This window comes from Pseudonaja textilis, chromosome 3 (genome assembly GCF_049901715.1).
Source record: "Pseudonaja textilis isolate UNSWEBS1 chromosome 3, rPseTex1.2, whole genome shotgun sequence".
In the NCBI taxonomy this organism is placed as follows: Eukaryota; Metazoa; Chordata; class Lepidosauria; order Squamata; family Elapidae; genus Pseudonaja; species Pseudonaja textilis.
Genome location: NC_141992.1, coordinates 195,480,593 through 195,503,804, shown reverse-complemented (window position 1 = coordinate 195,503,804; position 23,212 = coordinate 195,480,593). Strand labels below are relative to the sequence as shown.

The 23,212-nt window shown below is 44.3% G+C and overlaps 1 protein-coding gene and 1 long non-coding RNA gene across 5 annotated transcripts in view; both read left to right on the top strand.

The window, feature by feature from the left end:
• Positions 1–10,673, top strand: part of PTP4A3 (protein tyrosine phosphatase 4A3) — a 111,072-nt gene extending 100,399 nt beyond the window's left edge. For all 4 annotated transcript variants that reach the window (XM_026716050.2, XM_026716054.2, XM_026716051.2 and 1 more), the window contains one exon: positions 1,327–10,673. In XM_026716050.2, coding sequence (XP_026571835.1) covers positions 1,327–1,444 — 118 coding nt within the window. In that variant the 3' untranslated portion in view covers positions 1,445–10,673. The remainder of the gene's footprint in view (positions 1–1,326) is intronic.
• Positions 1–23,212, top strand: part of LOC148126482 (uncharacterized) — a 456,824-nt gene that overhangs the window by 184,234 nt on the left and 249,378 nt on the right. The window lies entirely within an intron of this gene.

Sequence of the window (23,212 nt, the reverse complement as noted above, 5' to 3'; positions counted from 1 at the left end):
ATACCAAGAAATCCACATGGAGGCGTCCATGTTGTTGCCTGGAACCAGTTTGCTCTAGTGGTTAAGTCACCAGGCTAGAAACCGGGAGATGGTGAGTTCTAGACCCCGGCATAGGATGAAAGCCAGCTGGGTGGTTTGGGTGACCTTGGGCTTCTTGGCAAGATGGGTGGAAAACAAGTCTAATAAATCATCAGGAGACAGTGAGTTCTAGTGCCGCAGTAGGCATGAAGGTCAGCTGGGTGACTAAAACTCACCGCCTCCTGGTGATCAGCCCAAAGTCACCCAGGCGGCTTTCATGCCAAAGGTGGAACTAGAACTCCCCATCTTCTGGTCGTTGCCCCAAAGTCACCCAACTGGTTTTCCTGCCTAAGGCGGGACTAGAACTCACCATTGCCTGGTGATTGTCCCAAAGTCACCCAGCTAATTTTCATGCCCAAGGCGGGACTAGAACTCACCATCGCCTGGTGATTGTCCCAAAGTCACCCAGCTAATTTTCATGCCCAAGGCGGGACTAGAACTCACCATCGCCTGGTGATTGTCCCAAAGTCACCCAACTAATTTTCATGCCCAAGGCGGGACTAGAACTCACCATCGCCTGGTGGTTGTCCCAAAGTCACCCAGCTAATATTCATGCCCAATGCGGGACTAGAACTCACCATCTCCTGGTGATTGTCCCAAAGTCACCCAGCTAATTTTCATGCCAAGGTGGGAACTAGAACTCACCATGGCTCTTGGTTGTCCCAAAGTCACCCACCTAATTTTCATGCCCAAGGCGGGACTAGAACTCACCATCGCCTGGTGATTGGCTCAAAGTCACCTAGGCGGCTTTCATGCCAAGGTGGAACTAGAGCTCAGTGGCTCTTTGCAATTGGACCAAAGTCACCCAGCTAATTTTCATGCCCAGGGTGGGACTAGAACTCACCATTGCCTGGTGATTGTCCCAAAGTCACCCAGCTAATCTTCATGCCCAAGGCAGGACTAGAACTCACCATCGCCTGGTGATTGTCCCAAAGTCACCCAGCTAATTTTCATGCCCAAGGCGGGATTAGAACTCACCATCGCCTGGTGATTGGCTCAAAGTCACCTAGGCGGCTTTCATGCCAAGGTGGAACTAGAGCTCAGTGTCTCTTTGCGATTGGACCAAAGTCACCCAGCTAATTTTCATGCCCGAAGCGGGACTAGAACTCCCCATCTCCCGGTTTCTACCCTGGGGCCTTAACCACTAAACCAGAGTTGTCTCATCCCTGTATGGAAAAGACGCTCTCCGCTTTCTCAGCTTTTGTGGCGCACGCAACGTGCTTCCCTCCTCCTCTTCCTCTTTTGCAGGAAACGCCGAGGAGCCATCAACAGCAAGCAGCTGACCTACCTGGAGAAATACCGGCCCAAGCAGCGCCTGCGTTTCAAGGATCCCCAGAACCACAAGAATAAATGCTGCATCATGTAACCTCTGCGGTGCCTCCTTGCCGGAACCCCACGCGAGAGGGAAGACAAACCGTGCCACCCTCAAAGCGCACAGGGCTTGACTTCTGATGTTTGCAGAGGACAATTTGGTCACAGCTTTTCCCTTTTTTTTTTTTTTTGAGTCGTTCCCAAGCAAGGAGAACGCTGGTTTGCCCCCATTGTTTGGTTTCCGAGGCTTGAAATAACGTTGGTTTCCCCTCCTTCTCTCCTTCCTTCCTTCCTTTCCCAAATATTTTGTCTTGTCGCAAGCTCTTTGTAACTGACATCAACTTTTTCAATGCAATAACTCCGGAGCGGTCGTCTTTTTTCCTCCAGGAGAACTCGGGGGATGGATTAAGGAATGAACTAGCTAAAGTAGAAGGCCATAGTTAAAGCCCACTTCTTTCTGGGCAGAGATAAACCTAGATACACCGGGGAGCCGAGTTAGTTGGGGTACAAAGGGGTGTTGTGCTGTGCTTGGTTGGTTGGTTGGCTTTCATGTTTGAACAGGTAGCTGTGGGTCATCCTTTCTTGCAAGGGTTGGGAGCCAACCCTTTGAACAAGAGATGGGACATCCCCTGGTCTGTGGAGATGATAATCCACTGATCCCGATGTGTCTTTCACGACTCGCGATCCCCCCCCCTCGCTTCCAGCAGGATGCCATTTCTCTTTTATGTCCTCGCCCACGAAGTCATGAAAAAATTCCCCATCGGATTGAATAAGGATCGGATAAGGCTGGCTACTTTTTGCATGTCTTTGGTTGAGGTTAGAAAAGTGGTTGAGGTTAGAAGTAGGGGACCGGGAAGGTGGCTTTTCTCTCGAAGAGAGAACCGAAGGATTTAAGGAAGGAGCAGAAAGGAGGCTTATGGGAATTGGGAACGGGAATGGGATGTGGGAATTCTTGGTAGGACGGAACGGCACTTGATTTGGGCGGGGGTCTCGTCGGCCACAATAATGTTCATTTTGAAGAGGAAGAAGCAGAGAAAATCCCTTTTCTGGAGGGTTTTTTTTTTTTCTGTCTTGTGGAGGTGTCTGGCTAAGAATCTATTTTCGTAAGCCTTCTGTATTGACTTTGTGGAATTAATGTTTTTAAATAAAGCCTCTTCAGGTCCCCAGTGATTTTATGGACCTAAAGTAAGGGTCTTCAAGCTTGGCAGGTTTAAGACTTGTGGACTTCAACTCCCAGAATTCCTGAGCTAACATGACTGGAGGAGGAATTCTGGGAGTTGAAGTCCACAAATCTTAAAGCTGTCGAGTTTGAAGACCCCTGACCTCGAGCAAGGGTGGGAAACCATGGCCCTTTTTTCTTTACTTGTGGACTTCAACTCCCAGAATTCCTGAGCCAGGCTCAGGAATTGTGGGAGTTGAAGTCCACCAGTCATAACAGGGCCCATGGTTCCACATCCCTGACCCTAGAGCAAAGGTGGGTGACTATGGCCCCTTCACAACCTGTGGACTTCAGCTCCCAGAATCCCTCAGCCCAGCATGGCTACCTCAGGAATTCTGGGAGTTGAAGTCCACAGATACTCAAGGGGACTTAGTTGCCCACACCCCAACCTAGAGGGAACTCTTTTGAGTTTTACCATTTTCTCCAACGTGTGTGCAATGCACTTTTGCACATACTTCCTCACCTGATACTCCTTGTGAGGAGACTTGTGTCCTCACAAATCACCAGGACGATATCCATTTCAGTCCAAGTGACTCAGGAGATGGATTTCAGCCTCTCGCGTGTAGTTCTTTGATTTGGGCCTATCCCCATGATGACGAACCTATGGCACACATGTCAGAGGTGGCAGGCAGAGCCCTCGCTGTGAACATGCACACCGTTGCCAACTCTTCTTACGGTTTCTGGCACGCACATGTGCACTGGCCAAGCTGGTCTTTGCAGGTGCTGGAAAATGGGCCAAAAAACAGACCATTTTTTGGCCTGTTTTCAAGCTGTTCCCTGATCACTTTCAAGCCATTTTGGGGCTGTGTTTCGGGCCATTTTCAGGCTGTTTTGGGGCTGTTTTCTGGGCCATTTTCAGGTCAAAACCAGCCTGAAAATGACTTGAAAATGCCCCCCCGAACGGGCAAAAACCAGGCATGCGCACACCAGCCAGCTGGTCTTTCGTTTTCTGGCATTCTAGCACGCACACATACACATGCGTGTACATTCCAGTTTGGGCCCTCGGTGCCAAAAAGGTTCGCCATCACTGACCTATCCTCTCACCACAGCGAGCCAATTAACACATATATCCAACTGCCAGTTGTGGTGTTTTATCCATGGAAACACGGGTGCCTGCGTAGATCTGGGGGCATCTCCTGTTCCTCCAAACAGCCCAAGACTCGTTTCTGTCGATCCAGAAAAATCTGAGTCAACCCAGCCTGTCAACTCCACTTGAACTCGTGAAGGAGTTAGACTTTTTATCTGTCTTCCTGTTTATATATTTATATTATTATTATTATTATTATTTTAAATTGCTGACTAGTTTTTAATGCGGGTGGAATGAGAATCTTGAGGGCTGGGATTTGAAAGGCCAGACATGAAATGTAGAAATGAAAAATTAAGAGAGGTTCCGCCAAGACCCTTGAAATAAATCCCAACCAGTAAAAGTTCAAAGTGGACAAGGAAGTTGGTGTCCCTCTCCCTTTCTTGGAGGCCTGGGTGTTGTCTTCATCCTTTGGGTGTGTGGTTGGAAGAATATTACGGAAGAAACTTCCCTGCTGTTCTAAATTCCTTTACTGAGTAACTAATCTCCCCTCTCCTAGCCAAGTTTCTTTATAACAGTCTTCCTGCCCTGGGCTTAAATCCAATTTTGTCAGCCAGGGGTGATGTTCCTCCACAGTCATGTGGAGAGAGAAAAGGAATCACGAGGTTGAAAATGGAGAACCTTAAATTGATAGAATAAGGTGCCATCTGATCAGCTTTGGGTTATTTAGCGATGATCCGATTGTCCCAGAAAGAGAGTTATGAGCTATGAACTCTGGACAAAGGGTGCTCATTTGGTTGGTGGTATTAGAAGACCGGTGAATAAGTGAAGTTTTACCACCTGCCTAGATCCCTACAGAGACTTGTGAATTATTATTTTTTTTTACGACAAAGATACAGCAGTTGAGAGGAGAACTTGGATCATAGTTTGATTTAGCTCTTCGTAGATTGTGAAACATCCTAGAAGCACCCCAAACATTGTCACCCGTGGGTTGCTTTCTCTCAAAGCGCTCCTTGTGAGTATCACTGCATAAACTCTTTAACCGACGTTTCAAGATGCTTTCTAGATTTTGGAGAATTGTTATCTTTGCAAAGCTGTTTCATGTGGTCTCTTTCTCTCTCTGTCTCTGGAGCATCCAACTAGTAGCTGTTCTAGATTAACTTTGGGGCCTGTGATTGGTTTCTAAGGAGGAACATCCTATTCTGAATCTTCCATCGTTTTCCTATTCTCGTTGAACATGCTGCTGTGATCCACGGTGTTCGGGCCAAGCCATAACCTTAAAAGAGTTGGGTTGAGCGAAGCCCACTATAGAACTACCTTAGGGTGTGGGGTGAATTAACGCAAGTCCACCCACCGATTCCTAAGGATCTGTTTGTCTTCCACTTAGATACAGATTAGTGTTCATGTTGCCTGTGGATTGTAATTTTGGGTAGAAAAAAAAAATCAGAAGGATTCTATGGTGGCACTTTTTCCAAATTAATATATATATATATATATTAGAAGTGATCTCCCTTCCATCAGGTGCCTAATTCTGAATTATGGCTTTTCCCATTGTCACTAAGATAGTGTAACAAGGCTTATGAGGAATTGAGATTTGAACTTTTCCAGTTGTAAAGACACATCCTTTTTTTTCACTAGGAGTTTATGCATTCTTCTGCCTTTAGCAGTGTTCCGGAAAGGTATTCCTCCCAAGTCTTCCTTGCAGAAGAAATGTGTCTCGTCTCGGAGAAGGATTCTTGGTAGGGCAAGAATAACTTTTTTTTCCAATTAACCGTGGAAGCTTCCTAACTTCATTGTGTTCAGGATCAGGAAGCGTTCTTCCTACCAGTCTTATTAGCAAAACCGTCCATAGAGAGGCCCAGTGAGGTCATAAAATCCAGCCCTGTTTGACACAGGTGTACAAACTGAAACATCCCAAAGAGATAACTGTTCATCTTTCCACCCAACAAAAGGAAAACCTTCACATCTCCGGAACATGAATTCCACAATTTTTTTTTTTAACTAGTGGGACATTTTTCTTCAGGTTCACCCAAAATATAAATATATGATTTGTTTAGAACTTTAGACAGCTGTTAAAAATCTCCCAAGAGTAAGGGCTCTTTAGCCCTTCAGCCATCTTTAAGCCACAAAACTGTGGTCTCAGCAGCATGAGGAATTCACCAATTCCGTGTATATATATATATATGGATGGAAACGTAGCCTGGATCTTCCCTTCTCAAACTTGGTACTCTGGCCTGGTTCTGTAGCCTGTTGATCCAAAGGAGGAGAAACTAGTTGTTGTTTTTAAAAAAATGATTTCCCAAATGTCTTGCGAGGAAGCAAGTGACGGTCTGGATAAACCACAAACGTTGCCTCTCCCGAATTGTTCTCGATCCAGCCTTCCCTGATTTAGGGAGACAGGATTTCTAAACTTGGGCAGTTGCTAAGTTTCTTCCATTGGGCTGGAATCCTACAAACTTGAACATGGGAAAAACGAGCGCTTCCTTGCACACAACCTATTTCCACTGCAGAAAGAGGCAAGGGGCTCTTTCAGTCTTATTCCTACTAGGGAGGTGTTTGTGCTCTGGCCGTTAAAAATGCACGAAATGATGTGACTGAAAGAACAGCGCGCACACACACACCATTTTGTGGCTGTGTGTGTGGGGCGGGGGGAGAACTGGGTTGCAGGAGTGGCGGGCTGGGTCGCGTGGTGTACACGGCTCAACTCGCGCGAGCAATGGGCATACGCAGCTCGGCTGCAAGTTGAGCTGGGCACGCACGCGCAGCGTCCCCGTTGCAAAAGCTGGCTGCCAGCCTGGGAGTTGGGGACACCTGTCAAAGAAAGCCTTTCAAAATTGCTTTGCTTAATCCTATCAAAGAGGGCTTTTAGCTCCTACCCAGATACAAACTGTCTTACTAAGTACTGTAATCATCTCCTCAAATATTGTCCAGACACTTCCTTCAAGACCATGAGATCTAGAAACTTTTCCCCTTTTTAAAAAACAAAAACAAAAAAAACAATGAAATTTAAGAGACCGCCCTCGGTGGCTTGCAGTCTGCCTGTTCCTCATTCTAACTATGGAGCTAAAGTTTGAGTTAAGCGCGTTCTTCCTGCAAGGTTTTGGAGTTGTCTCTTTCAATTCACTGGTGCTGTTCCTGGCTTGGGTGATCCAGTTGATTCTGGCTTGATTCATTGCTTGGAAACCTCTTTTTCTGGGTGCTTCACAAGAACAGCTTCCAGGTCCAAGTGGCCGTGCTTTGTGGCTGTTTTTAAAAGTTGTACGATTTCAAGAGTTGCAGAGTGCAGGCTATCCTCACCTCAAGACAATGCTGGATCACTTGAGTCCCTTTTGAAAGTAGGATGTTTGGAAACAGCTACCCCACCCCCCAAAAAAAGAAGAAGAAGAATGACCTGTTCTGAAATTGGCCTGTTCTCGCTGTTTCCTTGTATGGGTATCGAACTAAATGGGAGTATAGCATCTCTTGTCGTTTTGAGGAAGCAGGGATTGTGTAAGAAACAATTCTGTGCGGAGCAGAGGGCCTAAAATAATGGATAAATGCTTTTTTTAATGTTGTAATTTGGGGAAAGTTATTGGGCAGGCTGAAACTGGCTAAATTTGAGCAATGCAAATGAAGCGAAGTTCTGTTTATTGCCGTGAAATTGCAGAGCACCACGCTTCCTCTATAAAATGAAAGCTTCCATTCTTTCCGTAATACCTGGAAACAGACCTTGACATGTCTTGGCAACTTGAGGCTTAGGGATTTAGTGTTTCTGGTTCTTTTGCTCTGTTGGGGAGTTGAATGTGAACTACGCAGTCATCTCTGTTGTTTTCGGATTGGGGGCTCTGCTTTTCGGAGTAGACAGCTTCACCATGGGAGTGATGGACCCAGAAGGTCCCCAAAGAGAGGCAAATTGGCTTCTTGAGTTGGCTTGCCAAGATTTGGACTTTCTCCTGAAATAACACCCTACATTGAACAGCGAGGGTCTCAAACGACAATCCAACAGCGTCGCCTTTAGCTTCTGAACTAAAATTGATGCTGAATTTGAGTAGGAACAGAATAGAACCGACACGAAAGGGGTTTGAATTATTTCAGGGTATCTCCTGGGGGTTTGCGCCTCACGTGAAAACCACTTTGGGGAGACAGCCAGGGTGTTGGAAGGAAAGAAACGTTTTTTTTTTTCTGGTTCACTGCTTTCTCTCTTCCTTTTTCCCATCCCATCGGATCAGGGTTATCCAACCTTGGCAACTTTTTAAGATTTGTGGACTTCAGCTCCTAGAATTCCCCAGGCAGCTGAGAGTTGAAGTCCACAAATCTCAAGAGTAGCCAAGATTGGACGCCCCTGCTGTAGGTGGTAAGAATAACCTAGTTCCTTCCCTTCTCAAAACCAGGCAAAACCCTTTCACTGCCCTTAGTAGCAGGTGGAGACTCCAGAACAATTAATTCAGAAGCTTGTGGCCCACCAGAATTCAATCGTCGTCACAGCTTTATTTCCAGAGTTCAGTTTGGCTGGTGGAGGAAATCTTTCAGGGCAAGTCCATTCCCACGTGTGCCTTCCACCCAAGCCCATTACCTCATGGCATAGGAGCAACTGGTGTTGTGAATAAGCCACATATGTCCCATTATGTGCAAGACACAGAAGGAAAATCCGGGCTTGAATCCCCTTTGAAGAGAGAGAGGAAGTAGAAGAGGCAGAGAGCTTCTCATTTTCATAGATTAAGAATGTCTTTTCAAAGGCGCAGCTCCAAAGTTTTATGAAATAGATAATATAGTGTTTTTCTTTTCTTTTTTTAATGGCAATGGGTCCTGCGTCCCCTTTGCAAAAACATGATTGGGGGTGGAAAAAAACAGCCGAAGGCGCAAATGTCCAGAGCACGTAGAAGGTTTTGAGAGAATGATTTCAGAATTAGTCATTTACAAATATACCAGCATTTTTAATAGCCTTATAGTGTGAAAAACTTTTGAATATGAAAAAAAAAAAATTAAAAGCTTGTGTGTAACCTTAGCTGGAAGACGTATGTATAGAAATGAACAAAAAAAAATAATATTGCAATGCCTCTGTGTTTGGGGGGGAATGGGGGTGGGGTGGGGTCTGTTCTCAACTGTTGCAAAGGAAGACATGTTATTTTCCTACGCAGGTGTCAAGCCTTTGTACCTGGTTATCGAAATCAAACCCTGGGAAATAAGGAAAAAAAATTCACCATCCCAAATCTATTCTTGATCATGTTTCAGCGCAGCTTCTAATAGGTCCAGAGTGTGACATTTGCCTGCAGCAAAATGACAAAATTTAGAATTATGGGTCCTTTGTTACTACTACTACTTTGCTACTTTGGATGCCAGAAATTCTGTGAAATCTGTACAGCAAGGAGATGTTTTCCTTTCCAGGCTCCATTCCTGCACAAACTATCTGGGGTATAAAACCCAGAGGTTTTCCAGAAGCATGGACCAGAATTCTTGAGTCTCAAAATTCTTGCAAGTGGGTTTTATTTCTGACTGACAAATTGAATGGAAGTCCATCTGAAGGACTTTCAGGACGGAGCAGGTTGACTGTTAGAAGGATGAAAGTCAAAAGACAACAGCATCCCAGGTGAACATCTAGGTCAAAGGTCTTCAAACTTGGCAAGTTTAAGACTTGTGGAGTTCAACTCCCAGAATTCCTGAGCTAACATGACTGGAGGAGGAATTCTGGGAGTTGGAAGTCCACAAGTCTTAAAGCTGTCAAGTTTGAAGACCCCTGATCTAGGTGGTCTTCTCCAGGAGTCATTTGACCATCTGGTTAAAGATGAGAGCCAATTCCACTGGCGTCTGAAGTGGGTTTAGAAGGAACGGTGAGGAAAATGAAAAATGGACTTCTCTTTTCTTAACACCAGCATTTCCTGTCCTCTTACACCCAATTCACAGTTAGCCATCAATAGAAATTGCTTCTTTCCATTGACTTCCCCTACCTCTTGATTGAAAATCAGGAACGCTGAAGATGCAGTTGTTCTGTGACATGTTCACATGTTCCTTTTTCTGGCAAGATGAGAGAGAAATCCCGAGTCAGAAAGGCGCTGGGTAGTTGGTGCCAATCTGCTTCTTGAAAATGAGCCCTTCATGTGGTTGACGGTCTAAAAATTACGATTTAATGAATTTTAATGCTTCGTGTCCATCAGTCACCCAGTAGTCAGAACACGACAGCAAATCAGAGGAAAAATTAGCTATGTAATTGTGCGCGAGAATCATGATGGTTATTTTTACTGTTCTTAATTAGGAACGATCACATTGCAATGGCCGTTATTTATTTCCAGGGCTGCCCTGTTAATTGACTTCATCAGCCACACACTCTGACACAATGGCACAATTCCTTGAGTCTCAGTAGTTCAGAACATGAGGTGTTGATGCTGAGATTTTTAAGCAGGTGTGTCCCAACTTTGGCGACATTTAAGACCTGTGGACTTCAATTCCCAGAATTCCCTAGCCAACATGGCTGGCTGGGGAATTCTGGGAGTTGAAAGTCCACGGGTCCTAAAAACACCAAAATCTTGGTAGTTCACAAAATGAGGAAATAATGCTGAGATTTTAAAGCAGGCATGTCCAACCTTGGCAACTTTTAAGAGGGACTTCAACTCCCAGAAGTCCAACTCTGTGGACTTCAACTCCCAGAATTCCCGTGCTGGCTGGGGAGTTCTGGGAGTTGAAGTCCTTAGATTTTAAAGTCTTTTAAAGTTGACCTCCATTTTAAACCTTGTTTTCCTCTATTCTGAGCCCTGCTTAATTATGATGGAGATGGCTTTTCCGGTGCTCTTTTTATCAGGTAAATACTGATGTTGAGGTCTGCCAACGAGATCTAGAACCATGACACTTTATTATGACAATTTCCCCTCTCCCCTATAAATAAAATGAAATGTACCTGTTTTTGCTCAAGTCCTGTGAAAAAACTATGTCTTTTTTAATAATCCTTTTGTTTCTGAGTGGTGAAAGTCTTGAAAAACATCCTAAGGTGATTCTTTCTTTCTTTTTTTTTTGGCCTCCAACCACAACAACAAAACAAAGTAAAATAAAAGGCTTCACTGTTTTATATGAGACTCTGTGTGGTGGTGGGTTTTTCTCATTGGTGAGGTGGGTTGTCGGGTGGGAGGCACAATAATTGTGTCATTCGTTTATCAAATATTTACCTGTTTAAAACTACATACAGGTAGTCCTCAACTTATGGCTATCATGGATGCTGCAGGACCGACACAATTTTGCACTTATTTTTTTGTGTGGAGATCGTTAACCAAACCAATTGTTTTCTGCGGGAATTTTTGCTAAGAACCAGTATTTACTGATAAAAGGGAATATTTGTAACTCAGGGTTGAAACGAGGGGTCCTTGGGGCCCTCTGAGCTTGGTTGTTTTCTTGCAGACATTTCACGACCCAACTAGGTAACATCATCAGGGCACTCTGGAAAGAATGCAGAAAAGAGCAACAAAGATAGTTAGGAGCAAACATAAGGAGGACACTTGCAGGAATTGGGTATGTCCAGTTTAATAGAATTCTTTATTGGCCAAGTGTGATTGGACACATAGAGAATTTGTCTTGGAGCAAATGCTCTCAGTGTACATAAAAGAAAGATATATTCGTCAAGAGCCAAGAATCATAAGGTATAACACTTAATAGCAATAGCACTTAGACTTATATACTGCTTTATAGTGCTTTACGGCCCTCTCTAAGTGGTTTACAGTGTCAGCGTATTGCCCCCAACAATTTGGGTCCTCATTTTACCTACCTCGGAAGAATGGAAGGCTGAGTCAACCTTGAGCCTGGTGGGATTCGAACTGCCAAATTGTAGGCAGCTGGTTGCAATAGAAGTAGCTTGCAGTACTGCACTCTTAACCACTGCGCCACCGAGGCTCCTAATAATAGTCATAGGGTACAATAAGCAATCAAATCATAGTAGGAAACGGTCAATGAAGAAGTAGGAAAAAATTAATGAGAAGAACTAGGGGAGACATGATAGCAGTCTTCCAATATTTGAGGGGCTGCCACAAGGAAGAGGAGGCCAAGCCTGTTTCCCAAAGCACCTGAGGGCAGGACAAGAAGCAATGGAAACTAGTCAAGGAGAGAAGCAACCTGGAATTAAGGAGAAATTTCCTGAAAGAACAATCAGTGGAGCAACTTGCCTTCAGAAGTTCTAAATGCTCCAACACTGCAAGTTTTTAAGAAGAAATTGGATGAACATTTGTCTGAAGTGGTGTGTAGTAGGATATCCTGCCTAAGCAGAGGGTTGGACTACAAGACCTCCAAGGTCCCTTTTAACTCTGTTTTGTTCCCTGACAAAACAAATTGGTGGGACAACTTGCCTTCAGAAGTTCTGGATGCTTCCAACACTGGAAGTTTTTAAGAAGAGATTGGACAGCCACTTGTCTGGAATGGTATATAAGGTTTCCCGCCTTGAGCAGGGAAAGGGTTGGGCTAGAAGACCTCCAAGGTCCCTTCTAACTCTTCTGTTACCTAGAAACAGCATCGTAGCACAGAGGGGGGCAAAAACCCTGAGCATAACACCACACTGGACCGTGAAATGCAGGGCAGTGTGGCGGTTAAACTGCGTGGATGAACTGCATGTGAACTTGGCTGTGGGCTAAACCAGATGCATGGGGATTAAATTGGTAAGAGGAAGTGAGAAAGAGGGCTGGTTGCAGCTTGTTGCACCGCGCAGCCATAAGCATCGTGTTCTGATGAAGCACGCACCTGAAATGACAGCTTTTGAGGTGAAGCCGCTGCTTTTAATGGCAAATGTGATGAGTAATTTTTAAGGCGGGTGTGGGTGGCTTGCAAGGAGACGCTTAGGAAAGTAGAGCAATTACTCAGCCTCTGCTCATATGGGAAGTCCTGCTACTACCTCCCCAAAACGTGGTATAATAAAACGGGGTTATTTAGCTAACGAGGCGTTGGGTGAGACCCAGATTTTTTTGGGGAAAAAAAAGTTTTTTAATTGGTTTTGTGAAATCTCCAAATTAAAATCAAACCAATCCCCTTTCCCCCCCTTTTGTTAGAATGTTTATCCTTTTAATGTTCAGTCAGCGCAAGTTGGGTGCATATCTAATGATCTTCCTCCTTATTTTCCACACAACAACTACCCTGTGAGGCAGGCTGGGCTGAGAGGAAGTGGTCCAAAGTCACACAGTTTTCAGGAAAAGTAGGCCTAAAACTCATAAACTGCTGGTTTCTAATCCAGGATCTTCACCACAGTCTCTCTGATTAATTCAGTTTAAACTAGAGGTATCCAAGCTTGGCAATTTTAAGACTTGCAGACTTCAACTCCCAGAATTACCCAGCCAACGGGTAGTTAAGCAGACGGATGGATAGATAATTGGATACACAGATGGATAGAACGCAGTGGCTAAGACGCTGAGCTTGCCAATCAGAAAGGTCGGCGGTTCGAATCCCTAGTGCCGCGTAACAGAGTGAGTTCCCGTTACTTGTCCCAGCTTCAGCCAACCTAGCAGTTCAAAAGTACATAAAAAATGCAAGTAGAAAAATAGGGACTACTTTGGTGGGAAGGTAACAGCGTTTCTGTGTGCCTTAGATGTTTAATCATGCCAGCCACATGACCACGGAGACATCTTCGGACAGCGCTGGCTCTTTGGCTTTGGAACGGAGATGAGCACCGCTAGAGCCAGAAATGACTAGCATGTATGTATACACACACACACACACACACACACACAGAGAGAGAGAGAGAGAGAGAGAGGATGGATGTTAGACTAGATTGATAGGATACAGATAGATGGATAGATAGATGATGGATGGATGGATGGATAGGATAGAATACAGATAGATGGATAGAGATGGATGGATGCTAGGATATAGATAAATACCAACAGATGTGTGTGTGTGTATAATATAAAAAAGTTTCCCATCTGTCATTAACCCAACCACTAAATAACACATTTTCCAAGGAAGGGTTATTAATCTGCTTTTCTTGAGAACCAAAAGTCAGTTTTGAATTTCTCCCCTAGTGATATCCAAATGCAGCCAACTACCTTCAATGTCTAACCCAAGGGTGTCAAACTCAATTTCATTGAGGACCCTCTCAGGGTTGTGTTTGACCCCGGGGGGCAGGGGTTGGGCAGCTCAGTACCACTGATGTCAGGGCACCTGTGGTGGCCCAAGGGCTCTGCCGGGAAAAATGGAGCTAGGGAAGGCAGCCCTACTTAAGCTCCGTTGTCATTGGCAGAGGGTTGGAGGCCATTTGCAGCTGAAAACGGAGCTTGGCCCTTCCATCCTCCATTTTGGTTGGCAGGGGCACTGCCAGCTTGTCCTTTGCTGTTTCCAAGGTGGCCCCGTGGGCGAGATTCTGTCCTTGCGTTTGACACCCCTGGTCCAACCTATGTGCCACCTTCAAGGTGCCAACCTCCTTCAAGGTTGTAACTAATAAAAAAGATTCACTACTATATTTTGGACAGAATAGTTGCCAAGATGTTGTGGGCACTGAAGACCTCTCCGGCTGCCCCCATTAAATTATTGAAATTTAACTTGGGTTTTTTGCTAATTCGGTTAATGTAAACAAACTCTCCCACGGCCGTCATTGCATTTAAATGACATTAAATGACATGTATTTAACATAATTTTCTTTCCATTATATATTATGGAAGTAAGTGAAAGCAAGATTGAACCCAGATTGACTCATATTTAAAGTAGGCCCGTAAAACCTGTAGCCTCCTGAATGGATTAAAGGGTTGGGGATCATCTGAGGTAAACCTGATGTTCTTGAATTCCTGTTTCTCACCTGCCGATAATGTGGAAAGCTGGGAAACAAAGGCGTAAAATCAAAATCACATGAAGCATTAGTACCGCTTTATAAAACCTTAGTAAAGCCACACCTGGAATGCTGCATCCAGTTTTGGTCACCCTATTATAAAACAGATGTTTGGAAAAAAAAATCTAGCCCCGTTTCATCACTTCCTGTTTTTTCCGAAAATACCAGAAGTGACAAAATGGGACTAATATTTCGGCCTACAAAGCTTGTAGAAGCCTGCAGAAGCCTTCCTCAAGCCTTTGGGAGGCCGAAAAAGGCCTCAAACCGACCGAAAATCAGCTGTGAGGCGCGCACATGTGCCATGGGGTCAGTTTGCCTGCAGCTTGCGTGCCAGCACAAATGACTCTGCGTGCCACCTGTGGAGCACGCGTGCCATAGGTTTGCCATCATGGGTATAGGGGCTCCTGCTTGAGCAGGGGGCTGGACTAGAAGACCTCCAAGGTCCCTTCCTGCTCTATTCTGATGCTGAGTTGTAATCCAAGCACAGTTTCTGCTTCCTCCATATCTTAGGAATCAGATTGTTTCAATGTTATTGTTCTCATGCATTAATGGAACAGCTGTTTTCTCTCTGCACCAGCTTGAACAGATGTTTGGTTGGATATGGTTTGCTTAACTGTTGGAAGACCTTGATTTCCCAGGTGATAAGACACACCTCCAGTGAGAGGTGGAAGATTGCTCCCATCTCAAGATGTGCTGTGGCTTGTGGGGCACGTGAGTAGCTGGGTACTTTTATCCAGCCCAAACAGACTTTATGCTTTGATTGTTACGTTGGTTGGCTGAGGAATACGGTTACATTTCCTACCGATAGTGTTTTGACATGTGTGCACAACACCTGCAGATATAATGAACATCGTTTACTATAAACGGTACCATTTTCACAGGAAGGACAGCTGTCTGTATTTTGTTATTTGTCTCTTCCATAAAAACACAAGTTTTTAATGCTTAAGCTACCAGAACGTATTTCTGAAGCATAACAATGATTGCAGGAATTAAACCTCCACTGTGATCTCCTTCTATTCCCTTTCCGAGGAAGCAAGATCATTAACAAATCTCCTCTTCCTCCTCCTCCTCTTCTTTCTTCTTCTTCTTCTCCTCCTCCTCTTCTTCCTCTTCCTCCTCTTTCTCCTCCTCCCCCTTTTCTTTTCTTCCTCTTCTCTTCTTCCTCCCCTCTCCTCCTCCTCCTCTTCTTCTTTCTTCTTCTTCTTCTCCTCTTCCTCCTCCTCCCCTTTTTCTTTTCTTCCTCTTCTCTTCTTCCTCCCCTCCTCCTCCTTCTTCTCCTTCCTCTTCTTCCTACTCCTCTTCCTTTCCTTCTTCCTCTTCCTTTTCTTCCTCCCTCTTCTTCCTTCTCCTCTCCTCCTTCTCCTTCTTCCTCTTCTCTTTCTTTTCTTCCTCTTGCCCCTCCTCTTCTTCCTCCTCTTCTCCCCCTCCCTCTCTTTCTCTTCTTCCTATTCCTCTGGGTACCTGTGAACGATAGATGGACAAAGATTAGCAGCTCCTTTGAGAAATCTATGCACCATGGGTTGCTGTGCCAGGGAGTCTATCTTATCACACAACAGAACTAAAGGAAGAGCTGCCACCTGACAACGGATGGTGTTGATTTCTCTTCTTCCTTCTCCTCCTCCTTTTCTTTTTCTCCTCCTCCTCCTCCTCCTCCTCCTCCTCCTCCTCCATCATTCCAAAGATCATTTGCCTAGGACAGTGGTGGCTAACCTTTTTGGTGTCCTGTGCCAAAAAGAAAAAAGAATGACATGGCCACAGGTGTATATTATAGGCCATCCAATCAAGCAGAAAATATAGATGTCCTTTTTGCCAGCCAACTAACAAACATAAGCAGGAAACACACAACAATAGTAATGGGAGACTTCAATTATCCTGATATCAGTTGGAAAACTAATTCTGCACCAAGTGAGAAATCAAATAAGTTCCTAACCAACCTAACTGACAACTTTGTTGTTCAAAAGGTAGAGGGTAAAACTAGAGGGACAGCCATACTGGATTTAATTCTTACAAACAGAGAAGAAGTGATAGGGGGAGTTGAAACTGCAGGAACCTTGGGTGAGAGTGACCATGTCATACTAGAATTCAACATAACACAAACACAAGCAAAAGAACCTAATGACACCAGAGTCTTGGATTTTAAAAGAGCTGATTTCAATAAACTCAGAGAGAACTTGGGAAAGATTCCATGGATGAAAATCCTAAAGGGGAAAACAACTCAAGAATCTTGGGAAACTCTAAAAAGTATGATCATAGAAGCCCAGACTAGCACAATACCACTGAGAAAGAAAAACAAGAAATCCAAGAAGAAACCAGCATGGCTACAGAAAGATCTCTATGGCAAATTGAAAGAAAAAAAGGACAAGTACAAAAAATGGAAAGAACTAAGGCAGAATATCAGCAGATAGCCAGAATCTGCAAAGACGAAGTCAGGATAGCAAAGGCTCAGAACGAACAAAGACTTGCAACAAAAGTCAAAGATAATTAAAAAAAAGTTTCTTCCAACATATAAATAACAAGAATAAAATCAAGGAAACAGTTGGTCCATTAAAGAGAGAAGATGGCAAGGAAGTAACAGCTGGCAGGAATAGGCTCAAGATCCAGATGGATCTTGACAGACTAGAACACTGGGCCACATCTAAAAAAATCAAATGTAGAGAAAAGTAAAGTCCTACACTTCGGCAAGAAAAACCCAAAGTACACATATAGACTGGGTGAAACCAGGCTCAATAGCAGTAACTGTGAGAGGGATCTTGGAGTCTTAGTGGACAACCAACTAAACATGAGCAAGCAGTGTGCAGCAGCAGCCAAAAAAGCTAATGCAATCCTAAATTGTATTAACAGAGGGATACAGTTAAGATCAAGGGAAGTACTAATACCACTCTATAAAGACTTAATAAGATCACACCTGGAGTACTGCATCCAGTTTTGGTCACCACATCATAAAAAAGATGTTGAGACTCTAGAAAAAGTACAGAGAAGAGCAACCAGGATGATTAGGGGACTGGAGGCCAAAATATATGAAAAATGGTTGCAGGAACTGGGCTTAGCTAGTCTATTAAAGAGCAGGATCAGGGGAGACATGACAGAGGTCTTCCAATATTTGAGGGGCTGCCACAGGGAAGAAGGGGTCAAGCTATTTTCTAAAGCATCTGAAGGCCAGACAAGGAATAATGGATGGAAACTGAACAAGGAGGGATTCAACCTGGAAATAAGGAGAAACTTTCTGACAGTGAGAACAGTTAACCTATGGAACAGCTTGCCCTCGGAAGTTGTGGGAGTGCCATCACTTGAGACTTTCAAGAAGACATTGGACTGCCATTTGTCAGAAATGGTGGGGGGTTGGACTAGATGACCTACAAGGTCCCTTCCAACTGCGATTATCTGTTAAATCTGTTAAATTGCGCTCACGCACTCTCGCATCCCAGTACCCAGAAGGCAATGTGCGAGGGGCCCACACATACACCCTGTGCATGCGTATGCAACCCCTTGTGCACGCCACGCATCTGTGCATCTACGTGCAATCCACCTGTGGGCCATGTGTCCGCGCATGCACGTGAGATCCTCCCGTGCACAGCATGCATCTCTGTGCATGAATGTGCGTCTCCCACCCCCCCACCCCCATGCATGCATCAGATACCCAACAATCAGCTGTCAGGCGTCAGGCGCATGCATGCGCAGTGGGGCACTTCCGGGCAACCTCTCGCATGCCAGCAGAAGTAGCTCTGCATGCCACTTCCAGCACGCATGCCATAGGTGCACCATTACGGGCCTCGGACATAGTGTAAGATACGAGTAAGGAAGGGTGATCTTAACAGAGACAGCAAAACAAACTTCCTACCCTCTTTCCATATGAATGATAGATATCTTCCTGCTTGCAATGCTGATTAAATGACCCAGCAGGCTTTCTTGGGACTGGATTTTTACTGGCTTTTTCCCCAGGTGCTGCTGGACACTGACCTCTTGGGCCCTTAGCAGTGTAGGTTCTTCCATGCAACCCACTTCAGATAGGAAAACTTCTGAGTGGGAAGAGACAGCTTCCCTCAGGATATGGAGCCGCGCTTCTGTTTGAAGAGAAACATTGACTTTTAACCTCGGGTTGTTCTGCCATCACTGCCAAAATAAACCGGTCCTCAGAGATGCAATCTGCTCCCTTCAATCCATGTTCCAAAGATTGTGTTTGTTTGTTTTTTTCCTTCGTAGCCTAGAAGCCTTTAACTTTTAACAAGTCCTTTACGGCTTGTATTATCTGTAGACTGCTCTCTTCCCATCCATTAAGGAAGGGGGAGACACCAGGCCAGATTTCCTCCTGTTCCCAATTTGTTTTCCTCTGTAGAACCTCTCGGATTGAGAAACTTACATCTGCCTAAGCCATCAAAGAAGTCAAATGAAGGCTAAACTTCTCAAGGAGGAGACATGGAAACCAACAAACAAGCTCCCATCACCTTATCAGCTTCTGAAGGTGTTCCCTCCTGTTGCCTCTGGATACAGGGGCCTACAAATTTGGGGAAAGGATCGACTTCCGAAATAAAATGGCTTAATTTTACATATTTTGATTATTAGATGGATTAGAAAGCAGATGATCAAGTTGCTGGTTGACTAAAGTCTTCAAGATATTTCACAAGAAATATTTACACCCAGGCAAGTATATTTGCCTATGAGGGAGGGAGGTATCTGATGATCATGAATTCTCGACAAAGTATGGTAGGACAATGAAAGTGGTACTACAGCGAAGTGTATAAATTTATCTTCAGATGACTATGAAAAACACCTAGAAAATTTGCTTAGATCCTATAAAGCACTTGGTGCAAACACATCACTGAAAATTCACTTCATACGCTCACATTTAGAATAGAATAGAATAGAATAGAATAGAATAGAATAGAATAGAATAGAATAGAATAGAATAGAATAGAATATTGGAATGAAGAATAGAATAGAATAGAATAGAATAGAATAGAATAGAATAGAATAGAATAGAATAGAATAGAATAGAATAGAATAGAATATTGGAATGAAGAATAGAATAGAATAGAATAGAATAGAATAGAATAGAATAGAATAGAATAGAATAGAATAGAATAGAATAGAATAGAATAGAATATGGGAATGAAGAATAGAATAGAATAGAATAGAATAGAATAGAATAGAATAGAATAGAATAGAATATTGGAATGAAGAATAGAGTAGAGTAGAGTAGAGTAGAGTAGAGTAGAGTAGAGTAGAGTAGAACAGAACAGAACAGAACAGAACAGAACAGAACAGAATACTTTATTGGCCAGTGTGACTGGATACACAGGGAATTTGTCTTCAGTGCATAAGCTCTCAGTGTACATAAGAGGTATATGTATAAATCATAAGCATAGTCATCATAAATACATTATCATGAATCATAGGATACAACATTTAGTGATAGTCATAGGATACTAAATAAGCAATCAACCTAAATCATACCAGGAAACTAAATAAAACAATATAAATTGTAAAGATATAACCAACAAGGTTATAGCCATAAGTAGAAAAGGAGCTAAGTAATGGGAAGGATGAGAAGAAGAATAGCAATACAGTCTTAGTAAATAGTTTGACAGTGTTGTGGGAATTAGTTGTTTAACAGAGTGATGGCATTTGGGGGAAAACTGTCCTTGTGTCTAGTTGTTCTGGTGTGCAGTGACCTATAACGTCGTTTTGAGGGTAGGAGTTGAAACAATTTATGTCTGGAATGTGAGGGGTCTGTAAATATTTTCACAGCCCACTTTTTGACTCATGCAATATACAGATCCTCAGTGGAAGGCATGATGGTAGCAATTGTTTCTTCTGCAGTCCTAATTGTCCTCTGAAGTCTGTGTCTGTCTTGTTTGGTTGCAAAGCCAAACCAGACAGTTATAGAGGTGCAGATGACAGAACTCAATCATTCCTCTGTAGAACTGGATCAGCAGCTCCTATTTTGATTATTTTCCTTTGAGCTGTGGGGCAGGGAGTGATAAGCATGGGGAGCGATTCCATCAAGATATCGCAGGCATGGAGAGAAGATACCAAGGGAAATGAACTCCATCCACTGGACCCAGCTGTTCATCCTCTTCCTCATCATCCACCTCCAAGGCTGTTGACTCTCCATCTGAGGACTGACGGTTGGCCCAGGTTCCGCCTCTCTCTCTCTCTCTCTCTCTCTCTCTCTCTCTCTCTCTCTCTCTCTCTCTGACAGCTCCATTCCCTCTTCCTCCTCAGAGCTCCCAGGTTGCCCTTATACCTTATGGGAGGGGCAATCACCTCCCAGCCTTACTCCTGAGTCACCCCTTTTGTATCAGCTGTTCTTGCCTTCTAGCAGCTCTGCACATATGTGCACTGGGAACAGGCTCCCACTGTTCCTCTGCCTTGCTGCTGCCAGATTCCGGAGGCAGCACCCCACTCCCAGATGGTCCTGGCCCCATCTCTGCATCGGACGCAGGACCCTCATCCGAGTCCTCTCCAGATTCCCAGACTGGTCCAGTTTCTTCACCACTGTCTGATTCCGCTGCTGTCTGAACCGGTTGCTGGTGAACCACAACACTAACCTCACATGCGCATGTCGCCCCCAGTCTCCTTTTTGCTTTCAGAGGCCTTCAGGAACTTCTTCTTCTGCAGCCGGCAAGGATTTCCAGAAGGCCTCTGCAGCCGACAACGGAGCTCCGGATTGATCCAGAGTTTTGTTATCAACTACAGAGGACTTCAGAAAAGACTGGCCGGCTGCGGAAGAAATGGGTCAGCAAGGGAGGTGTCGGGGTGTGCAAGGCCTGGCTACAACTGTCCAAAGGTAAGTAGTAGGGCAGCTCCATCACTCCCCATCCCCATCCTCGCTTAATTTTTACCCATCTACTCTGGAGTGGGCGGGATCTTAATTAGGGCTTATTTTGGGGGTAGGGCTTATATTGGGCGAATGTGTAAAAATCAAGCTAGGACTTACTTTCAGGGTAGGTCGTATTTTCGAGGAAACGATATAGTTGAGAAATACATCCGTTCAATACAATACAAGATTTCAATGCATTACAGTGGTTGGTAAATAAAACAAATTAAAATGGGCCAGGTGAATATATAGGGCAATAAGTTTAAGATTGTTAAAAAATAATAATAGATATATTAAATAATAGCTATAAGAAAATGCGATTATTGTTACATTGGTAAGAAAAGTATTAATTATAATTGTAAGCACAAGTTATATGTACCCAGTCGACACAAGGTTGAAGTGAAATTGAATTATTGTAAAAGATAAAATAAAAAAAATGAATGAAAAAAAAAAGATTTTCAATGCACTACTTGAATTTCTGAACAACCTGCCTGAGGAATTGTAGGAGTTGAAGTCCACCCATCTTAATGGGGGAACAATCCTCATATATACCATTCAATGCAAGTGAGTAAGCAAGCAGCAGCTCACAAAAATGTCTCCTTTGGAATAAACTGGATTACAGGTAGTCCTCTACGTACGACAGTTTGTTTAGTGACCGCTCAAAGTTCCGACCGCACTGAGAAAAGTGAGCTACAACCATTTTTCATACTTACAACCGTTGCCGCCTCCCTGTGGTCACGTGACCAAAATTCAGACATTTGGCAACTGACTCATATTTATGGTGGTTGCAGTGTCCCCAGAGTGACGTGATCCCCTTTGGCGACCTTCTGACAACGGGGAAGCCAGATTCATTTTACAACGGTGTCACTAACTTAGCAACTGCAGTGATTCACTTAATAGCCGCAACAAGAAAGGTCGTAAAAATGGGGCAAAACTCACTGAACAAATGTCCCACTTATCAACCGAAAATTTGGGGCACAATTGTGGTTGTAAGTCGACAACTGCTGGTAGTTACAAATGGTACTACAAGATTTCTGTTGATTTTTGCCAGACGGTTGAGTGATGCCACCTCCTGGCTGTTCTGAATGGTTAACACACAAGCTCCCTGTCAGAATTCCGACAACAAATAGAGAGAGGATGGAGAAAACGGTGACGAGTTGGTGCCTTCTGGACTCTTTTGATTCTTTTTGCAAGCCAATGAAAAGTTGGGAAGCAATTCTGCCAAAACTCTGGGTTCCATCCTTTCATTTACACCTACCTGGGCAGGAAAAACCGAGTGCAGATTAGGCGAAACCTGGCTCAAAAACAGGCACTGTGAGAAGGACCTTGGAGTCCTAGTCAGGGATGGGCTTCAAAAATTTTAGCAAGGGGGTTCTCTGCCCGGTTGCTGGATGGGTGTAGCCATGGTGGGCGTGGCCTAGTCAGCCTCCTGCACCACAGCAGAGGGAGATTTTTGCCCTCCCCAAAGTCCAGAGGCTTTCCTCAAGACTCCGGGAGGGCGAAAATGGCCTCCATGGGCTCCGGAAGCAGGAAAGCTGGAAATGGGCCCATTTACGGCCTTCCTGAACATTCAGGAGGCCTGTTTTTTGCCCTCTCCGAGCCTCCACATGTGTTCTGCACTTATCTGCATCCAAAATGGGCCACGTGGAGACTTGTGGGAGAGGTGGAATGGACGAGGCCAACCAGGAGTGGGAGTCTCCCAACTGTGCAGAATCTTAGCTAGGGGTTCTCCCGAACCTCTGCGAACCCCCAGCAGCCCACCCCTGGTTCTAGTAGACAATCATTTAAATAGGAGCTAGACATTGTGCAGCACCAGCCAAAAAAAGCTAATACAATCCTTGGCTGTATAAACAGAGGGATAGAATCCATATCACGTGACGTTATTAGTACTGCTTTATAAAGCCTTAGTCAGGCCACACCAGGAAGACTGCATCCAATTTCGGTCACCACATTACAAAGAAGATATTGAGACGTTGGCAAAAAGTGCAAAGAGCAACTAAGACA